This window comes from Penaeus japonicus, unplaced genomic scaffold (assembly GCF_977035675.1).
Source record: "Penaeus japonicus unplaced genomic scaffold, GWHDUDI00000001_assembly GWHDUDI00000003, whole genome shotgun sequence".
Classification (NCBI taxonomy): domain Eukaryota; kingdom Metazoa; phylum Arthropoda; class Malacostraca; order Decapoda; family Penaeidae; genus Penaeus; species Penaeus japonicus.
The window spans coordinates 46,763,815-46,773,814 of NW_028234405.1; the positions used below are offsets into that span (position 1 = coordinate 46,763,815).

General features: G+C 36.4%; 1 protein-coding gene across 1 annotated transcript; it reads right to left on the reverse strand.

The window, feature by feature from the left end:
* Positions 1 to 460: 460 nt before the first annotated feature.
* On the reverse strand, positions 461 to 8,596 carry Arf4 (ADP-ribosylation factor 2). Its single transcript, XM_043018656.2, has 5 exons — positions 8,403 to 8,596; positions 4,480 to 4,560; positions 2,898 to 3,079; positions 2,512 to 2,637; positions 461 to 2,019 (listed from the first exon to the last, which is right to left on the reverse strand). The coding sequence occupies exons 1-5, from the start codon at positions 8,467 to 8,469 to the stop codon at positions 1,933 to 1,935; spliced, it is 543 nt and encodes a 180-aa protein (XP_042874590.1). The 5' UTR covers positions 8,470 to 8,596; the 3' UTR covers positions 461 to 1,932.
* Positions 8,597 to 10,000: the final 1,404 nt, after the last annotated feature.

A 10,000-nucleotide genomic window follows, 5' to 3' on the forward strand; every position in this document is an offset into this window, starting at 1 on the left:
GTTTCAATCTGCACGGTGTCTTGAGTCTGTTCTATTAATAATAGACCGAGTGTAGTGGAGGGGAGACTACTGTAGCCCAGGGATAAAAGCAAAGGAAAAGACACATTGGAAATGAGTGCTAATCATTTCTTTACTTGTGTTTGTCCACTTCCATTTCTCCTTTCCATTTCATTAATATTTTTTGCTTTACATTTTTATCTTTAAATAACCATTGCAAGCAACTTCTCATGAGTGGGTTGAGGTAGTCTCACAATTTTTTGTGGGTAAAAACATATCCCCATTAACTCCCATTATACTACTACTAGTATGCACTGAAACAGATACAGCTCTTTAACACATTCTGGTACTGGATATTATAATGCTGAATACAACACACTCACAGTTTGGTATCATTTTTATCTTACCAACACCTTATCATTCTTTACACACCAATTCAAGGAAAATAATGTTTACCAAGCACTGTTGTCAAACATGTTTATTAAGAAGTTACAAACTATGACCTATCTTTGTCTTCTCATAAATCTAAGAAGACAAAAGACAAGGATACAGTAACAAGGAATGTCTTCTAACCCAGGCTGCTTAATTTTTAAATATTTGACGAGGAACAGTACCACTTTGATTCTAAGTGATAATTTCCTAAGATGATAAATAAGCAGATGGCATCCGCTTTCCCAATGATGAGGTCAAGTATATAAATTAGAACACATTCTGTCACAGAAAAATAAAATCTTGCTGGATAGAGAGAAATAACAAATAACATGAGTGATACAGTCACATACCTGGCTTGTGTTTTAAGCTAATATTATGAAAAAAATGCATCCATTGCCTTTTCCTATCAAGTATAACCTGAAACACTAGACAATGAAATTCAATAACAAAAAAACCTGCAGGAGTGTGAGCACAAAGATCAACAGAAAGGAAAACACCATAATGCCGCCATACTGCATATGTACATAACAATCTTGAAGCCTTAGAATGTATTGTGATGTATTATCAACTCTTTCCGTAGCGTTGATCACCAGCTGGTCGAGAGGAAAGCCTTAAGACCAATAGGGCTGATTGTGTCACTTGGTATAGGTAACCCAAAAATCTATATTCCAAAATATACAAACTACATCATACAGGAGGTTAGAACTCCCCATACATAGTAAATGTTATATTAAAATTTCAGTAATTCTATACGGTTGTTGTCTCAGGAGAACATAGCCTTACGCTACAATGGATTGGCATTCATCCCCGCAACTATTTTTTTTTTTAAACATTCAACAAAATGCACACAATCACACGTTTAGGGGGTGGAAGGGTAGGACTGCAGCTGCAATTGATGTGGAAGTCTTGCTATGGTACACTCTTGTTTCTCTTAGGATTTTTTTTTTTCCCTTCAAGTGCAGTGAAAAAATACACAAATCTTCAGTTAAACTTAGAAGCCATCTATATTGGAGTTGTACCAATGCACCATTCATTAACAATGTGAGAAGGGCTATTCTCACCTTGATGACTTTGATCACAAGAAGTTCAATTTTCCTCTAGGATAACATAAGTTTGGCTATCAAATAATTTTTGTAAACGGTCAGACTTCAGCCTGAAGATAAATCACACAGACCTTCTTTTTAAAAATATATATATTCCTTCATAAAGTAGAACAACAGTACTCCACTAAGTAAAATCTGACTTCTACATAAGGGTCCATAAATCTGTTAACTAGATTGATTAATTTCTTTGCAATAATTCAGGTGAAGAGAATAAAAATATGTTAATTGAAACAAAAGAATTTAATCTCCTCTCTTAAAAACTAAAAAGAAGAATACTTAAATCTTCAAAAACAAGGACCAAAAAATTTAGCAACAGACTTTACTAATGAGATTTTGCAATATGCAGCTAGCTGTAATATAAAAAGATCAAATAAAATATACAGACATACATCCATACACATTACTTCTTTGACAATTCATTGGATAGCCAGTCCAATCCTTCATACAAACCCTGTCCTTGGACCGCACAAGTTGCTTGGATGTACCACTGGAGAAAGAGAAAAAAGGAAGTTTTAACAGATGTTGGAATTTCATCTTTCACATCACATCAACTGTAATCTACAGTCTAAACTGCATAATTGCCAAATACAACTATTGATTTTCATTAAGGAATACTTGATTGATTATCCATCAAATATGTAAAAGTGATTCCCAAAACATGAAAAAGAGAGAGAGAGAAAAAAAAAAAAAAATGAAAGGTTATTAGTGTTTTGCAAGAGAAATACAACAAATGATAATCATACTTTGCAACTTTAACCCTCTCTGGACAGGTGGTACAGTACTGTACCGCTCATTCAAAAGCCCAGTGGCCGGGTGGCACAGTATTGTGCCAGCCATTTAATTGATTTAGGCCTAAGCGCTCGAAAGCCCCGGCATTGTGACATTCAAGGCTGGAATGCCCCCGTCGTGAGTGGGTTAACTACTTGAATAATAATGAAATTAAGACATTGAAAACCAATATTCCCAACTTGCAACTTACCCTCCTGTTGCGCAACTGGTTAAGACCTAGGCGATCGGTAAGCTCAGCAGCAGTCATGGCATTCGGCAAATCTTGCTTGTTGGCAAACACTAGTAAGACTGCATCTCGAAGTTCATCTTCACGCAACTGCAGAATAAAATTGGATGATTATTTGAGAAGTGCAACAGAAATGCAGTCACACAATGAAAACTTTCCACTAACATCCCAAAAATGTTTTCTAAAATAAAAATCTAGGACATTTGTTTGTTTTTTCTTGGTATATTCAAGTCTACATTGAACAATGGAGCCCCTAATTTTTTTTTTATCCAATATACATGAAACCTGATCTAGGAAAACACTCACTCACTCATTCACTCACTCTCAACTCTTAGAGAAGGAAACTCTACCATTTTTGCCAGTTCATCTGAAGCTTCCGTGATTCTCTCCTTGTCATTGCTGTCCACCACAAAGATGAGACCCTGAGTATTCTGGAAATAATGTCGCCACAAGGGTCGGATCTTGTCCTGACCGCCTACGTCCCACACTGTGAAGCTGATGTTCTTGTACTCGACAGTTTCGACGTTGAAACCTAAAAAAAGGAAAGAAGAGAGAAAAATAAAGGATTTTCCATCAATGTGTATTCTGTTCCTTGTGTTGGGATATCTTTGCTAGTTTCATATTGCTGTAACTGACAGAAGTGCACTGATTTGATATATCAACTTGTCTCTTGTACTGATGTTTAAAATGATGAATCTGGCTTTAGAAGAAGACGTTTTGACTCTTGAAATTTAGGGAACTTGCACACATTTTATATGGCTGCTATTGACTTTCTTTTTGGCTCGGGTGCTGGCAACAAACATTTTCTTTATAGTCAGATTCTGGAAACCTGCCCCTCTACTTTCGAACATTAAATGTATTACTCAATATTTTAAATGTGAAAAGTTTGAATTCTTATGTCGTCCCACTGGAAATGAAGTAAAACTAAGAGCAAACAAAATATCCAAATACTTTCTTTAACCCTCCCCCCATATAAATACCAATCAATCGTTAAACTGCCCCTGACCTTAAAACATATATTGCAAAGAAATATGCATGCATTAAACACATAGCTTAAAATTCCTGTAACCACATATCACACTTTGTTTCAGCTGATTATCAAAACATACAAATACAGAATTCTGCAATTCGTTATGGTTGAGTGACATTATTTATCTTACTCAAACAACTTAAAATGTAATTAGTGCATAAAACTCATTTCAAGACAAATTCTCTCTAGACAATTTTTTTCTTCTATTTTTAAGATTCTGTTCTACTTTAAGACTCATCATACAATCAATCCAAAAAGGGAAGTAAAATTCTGAGCTCTAAGAGTGCTGAGGATGGAGAGGAAAAAAAAAAGTAAATAAAATAAAACTTTGTAGCAATCAAAGGAAAAACAAAATAGCAGGTAAAATGTATCTGCCCCTCCCCCCCATTACAAAAAAGGGACTTCTTGTACTGACAATAACACCATTACCTCTTACTAGCTACCAACAATAGTTTTAGGGCCCTAATGGTTGCAGTAATAAATATGTTCTGCAGGTGAAGGACAATTTTAAAATAAAGTATTGACAGTCCTTCCCAACTTTGAGCAGGAATACCATGATTTTAATTTTCCTAAAAATCTTTCCATGAACTAAAATCTTATCACATTAACCCAATCCCGACAGGCCTGGCGAGAAGTGGCAACCCCCTATGCCGGGCCTATGCAATATTGCATCGGGAACGTCACACTGGTGTGTCGCCCCGTCATCAGGCATTTAGCCGTGTCACACGGGTGTGACACACCGTCATCATTGGGTTTAAAGTATTATGAGCTCAGTATTCATTCATGCCAAAGGGCAAGTAATGCAACAATGACGTCTTCATATCTAAACCCATGCATTACAGAAAAAAAGAACGATTTTATGCTGATCTATACAAGCATCCATAAAAGAAGGAACAACTTACCAATTGTGGGAATGGTGGTGACAATCTCTCCTAACTTAAGCTTGTATAAGATGGTGGTCTTACCAGCAGCATCAAGCCCAACTGTAAGAAATAAAGAGAATTAATATCCTTTATAATAAATGAAAATATTTTCCTTAATGTACCCACAAAATAATGTACAAAACGAAATAAATACAACAGAATGAGAGTGAAGGGAGGAAGCCCAGAGGAATCATATAAATTGTCTAATGATATCAATTTGTTATTAAACTATTTCAAAGGAATTCTACCATGATCTTCCACAAAAAGTAAATTTTCAAGTACTAACAACAATCTTAATTATAACTCAGATTGTGCAGGCCTTAAATTCAATGAATGACATTCATTCATCTATAGAACCCTTGCCAGAAAAAAAAACTCATCAATGCAGTATTCATTTTTAATTTCCTTATTTAATAAAATAAAAGTGAAAGGATTTTTTCTAAACAGCCTTTTCTGAGTTATTACAGTCTTTGAAGTATATTAACTAATTCACCAATTGCTCATTTAGCTCATGTCAGACGGCTGATGACAGCTATAAGGCAAGTATGAATAATAATCCAACAATATTTTTCCTCTATATACGACAACCTGGCTTTCACAGTTAAACAGTAAATGGAATCAAGGTACAAGTGACATTTTTTGCGACAAATTGAAAATAAAATAACTTTTGATCTTCAACTTTTACCAATACACAAACATCTGATCCGTTTCCATTTTACTTGATGTGCACTTATTTGGAAAAGGAGCATCTATATGTCAAAAGCTAATCCTGGATGTTCAGTTCATCTGTCGATAGTAGCTAATCAACACTACCATTCCGGCTTTGCACGGTCGCTATACCGAGGTTTTTGAAAGCATCATCCGAACGCTTCGATATTCTCTGGCACACGGGCCGCGAGCCTGGGCTGCCCACTCGCTCACCAAGAGCGCCGGCCTTGGCCAGATATCTCGTCGGCGGCGTCTGACGCGAAAACCACGAAACGTATCAGCACGTCATCCGGCATGAATGGGTTAACAAGGATGGTCTCATACAACTTATAAATTCATGAACTTCAAGACCAGTATTGCATTTTTGCAATACTGGTAGAGGACATTTGTTGGCCTCTCCGCTGTAGCTAAGAGGACGCAGAGGCAACAAAAATCATTGGGTATAAAGGCAAGAAAGTAATGTACAATAAGGTTTGGTACAATCAAGGAAACAAAGATATGAAATGCTATGGAAAGATAAGGAGATAAGGAGAAATCAGGTTAGATTAGGTTAGCACAGGCCAAGAAAGGATATACATAATTATTATTCATAATTATTCAAGTGACAATTATATATATATATTTTTTTTTTTTTTTTTTTTTTTTTGGGGGGGGGGGATCCTTCACAGAAAATGCAGTTTATCTATGCCCAATATAAAATAAAAAAGTAAAATAACCGATTTAATCACGCCTACATAATACATAATAAGCACAGTAATTGACGAAGCCTTCTCACCTAACCGCACTAAGGCAAACAGTCAACAAGTACATTCCAAGTAAACTCTGATAGGATAGGCTTGGGCTGGTTCCTTGTCTGACAATAAACCTACTTACTGGGTGTATTATCTTTGTAGATGTCATATCAGAACTAATACAGCAAATACACAATACAACAAGCTTCGAACTGCCTTGAGCTGTCAAACTTTGCAAAACTCTGAATAATTAGCAACATGAAACTGGCCTTACTTATGACTGGCCTGTCATTTCAAGGGTATTTTCAATGAATTATCGTCTATGAGCAGTTTTCTTTTCCTTTTTATTAACAGATGCTTCACTTTCTTGAACAAGTACATATTAGCTAAAAAAAAAATAATAATAATAAAAAAAATATTAATTAAGGCAATCAGTCATCATTTTACAAGATGCAAGTACTATATTTCTAAATGTAATAACTTTTATATTTTCAGTTTGCAACAGAAATCTCATTAATGAAGTGTTTAGGAAAACCCTCATTTTTATAATTAAAAATACTACTAATCTAACGTTAATCTATACCAGGTCTTATACATTTCATATTGAATTGACAATCTTTCATTTATATCCTTCAGTTTTAATGGCAAGGAGGGGATCTTTCAAAAATAAAATTCAAGCTCAGGAAATGAGAGTGGTAATAGGTCAACATCAAGTGATGTTGTGGCCTCCACATCTTACTCCAACAAAAGCTAATAATATACCCAGAATATATGTGGTGGAGATTTATAGACCATAATCGAGGTACGAAGCCAGATGAGGATAAGCCAGATTTGCGGAGCAGATGCTACGCCGGGCTATGCACTGAGGCGAGCCCACTCGTGAGTGTGTGTCAACGAGTGTTGACTCGATCTGAGCTTGGTCCTTACCCAACGCAGTGCCCAGTTACGTCAGTAACCGCCAGGTGACAGTGGAAACTCACGAGATTGGACGGGACTCAATCTGCCGATCACGAGGATATGAAGTCGACAAGCTACCACTGAGCTACCAGACGGCTTCAAGTCTGGAGGCCATAGCATTGTTTGATGCACAGATCCACAGACTTTGATAGTTGCCTGTGAACAAAAGACACCGGCAAGTCTGCAAAGTCTGAAAATTGCTGAGAACAAGACAGCATTAAGTGCCAATGTGAGCTCCTTGCATTGCACTCCGACAGAGGCTATCAAACCTCTGCAAGATTCCTCACTTGCATAAAAACTACCATGGAGTTCTACAAGGTCTATCTTGCCAGACTATACTTGGAAGGTTTGTGACAAATAGGCGTGTTTAGATAGCAGCGACTCTGTGTCACTTATAGCCCTTTCTGATATATTGCTGACATTGCTATAATTTTAGTTAACCTGTAAAGCCATTCACGCAGGTTGACATGCTGACACATTTTGTGATTTTTGCGTCAGACACCAGGAACGAGATATCAGGGCAAGGCCGGCACTCGGGCTGAGCGAGCGAGCAGCCCATGCTCGCAGCTTGTGCATCCGAGAATCTCGAGGCGTTAGGCTTATGCGTTCGAAAACCCCGGCATTGCGACCATGCAAAGCCGGAACCGCCCCGGCGTGAATGGGTTAATGATGGGGCGGTTTTCGTTCTGCCTGGACATTTCACCGGGGTATCTAAACATGCAAGGGCCTATCGCTGCAGGGTATTCATCCTTGGAGGCAGTGGCCTGCCACTACAACCCCAATTATCTGGTGATATGGCCAATCAAAAGCCATGACATGGCGTTGACTTCAATGGTAGGAAGTTCAGTCAAGCCATGGCACAAATATCATGCCATCAAACATTATGGGGTTAATGACATTGTTACATTCACAGAAAATGGTGATGTTACCCAACGTAACAGCGAGCGTTCATATCACACTATTATTCATATTCTTATACCTTCATGCAGCCCAAAGCTGAGCCGTCACCAGCACCATCAAAAGAGGCGACAAACACAACCTTAAAAGATATTTCCCCTATGGAATGTCCACAGTATCTAACACTTCATCAAATATTCTCAATCCTGTAATAAGTGTAACCCCCCAAAACACACACACACACAGACATACAAGCCATGACAAGAAAACCTCACTCTAAATCTAAGAACCAAATCAAATACCTGCGAGACCCCGACAAATACGCAATGCGCTACAACAGACAAGTACTTGACGGGAGAAAGAAAACAAAACCCTTTAGGATGAGTCACGACCTTAGAGCCACTGGGAAAATCCTTCCGAGGTCTGTTCCTACGGCGAAATTCAAGGGGAGCCTCAACAGGCCACTTGGAATACCTCAGGGCACCCTCTGATTCCCTTGAACTTGGTCAACCTCGTGAAAATCATTAAATATCAAAAGGACAACAAACCCGACCGGAATCGGGACGAAATGTCACCTTCTCCCAATTGCTTACCGTTTGACCCACTTACCCATCAAAATTCGCATCTGTTTCTTGCCAAAGAGGCGAGAGAACACTGTCGAGAGCGTAAGTCCCATCGTCAGTCAATAAATATGCCTTCTATCGGGAGAAAACACGACAAAATTGGGGATTTTGTGTCAGCCCTTGCCACGTCCCTGAGAGGCTCGTGACGTCACCGATGCATCATGGGAGAAGCACGTGTTCGAACTGTCAGTGAAGACTTCCGATGCTCGTTAATCTATTCTTAAATGATGTGGTATGTTTGGTGTCACCTCGAGTGTATCATAGACTATTTTAGTCAGCGTCTGATATGTTTCGCGTTTTTGCAATTCGTGATGCTATCGAAGATTCATTGAAGAAATGGGTGTTCGAACTGTCATTCGAAGACTTCCTTTGCTCGTAATTTTAATCAAATGGTGTTATGATTTGCAATCAATGGGTGTGTATCATATCAAGTTTTAATAAATATCTGATATATCATGTTTCCTTAGTTCATATTCGTGGTGTTACCGAAGAATCAAAGGTGAAGCAGGTGTCTCAACTGTCAACCTGAGATTTCCTTTTCTCTCTACTCTTAATCTGTTGTCATTTATTGTAATTGTTGCATATCATATATCTACTCTTAGTTAATGCCTAATACATGCCGGTATTTTGTTCACATACTGTTAGTATCAACATATCATTATCCACCTCTCACCCACATACTCCATTTCTTATATTTTTCCGCCTAAGCATTAAATATCCTGTTCTTACTTATTCACAAACTATCTTCGTGTCTTTTATTGGTAAATGACGAAATAGTAAGAATCAGGTATTAAGGGAAACCGTACACATATGACAAATAAAACTCGGAATGCGTAATGTCAACCAATGCAAATCAAATTCAATATATGACATGTGTAACTGTTACTATTATAATCTGTTGACGCAATAAAATATATTGAATTAATAATGGCCACTGTATGGCTGATTAAATACTTGTGAAATATTCTGATATTAAGAGGATTTACGATGATATCTGGTTGATGATTGTTGTAAATACCATGTTAAGTTAATCAATATATGGCCGTTTAACGAAAATAATTATGTAAACATACACACACACACACACACACAAATGTGTGTGTGTATATATATGTATATATATATATATATATATATATATATATATATATATATATACATATATATAATATATATATATATATATATATAATATATATATATATATATTATAATATATATATATATATATATATATATATATATATATATATATATATATACGCACACACATTTCCTATAAATGCATTTGCATGCATTGTATTTCTCAACCGATGTATCTGTCACCTTAATAAAGATGACTGACATTATGATAAACTTCCGATGAATATGCATGATGCAGTAATCAGTCTGTAATTTCTAGGCAAGTAAGATGATTGCAATACGTATATATATATATATATATATATATATATATATATATATATGCATATATATATACGTATATATATATATATATATATATATATATATATATACGTATATATATATATATATATATATATATATATATATATATATATATATATATATATATATATACGC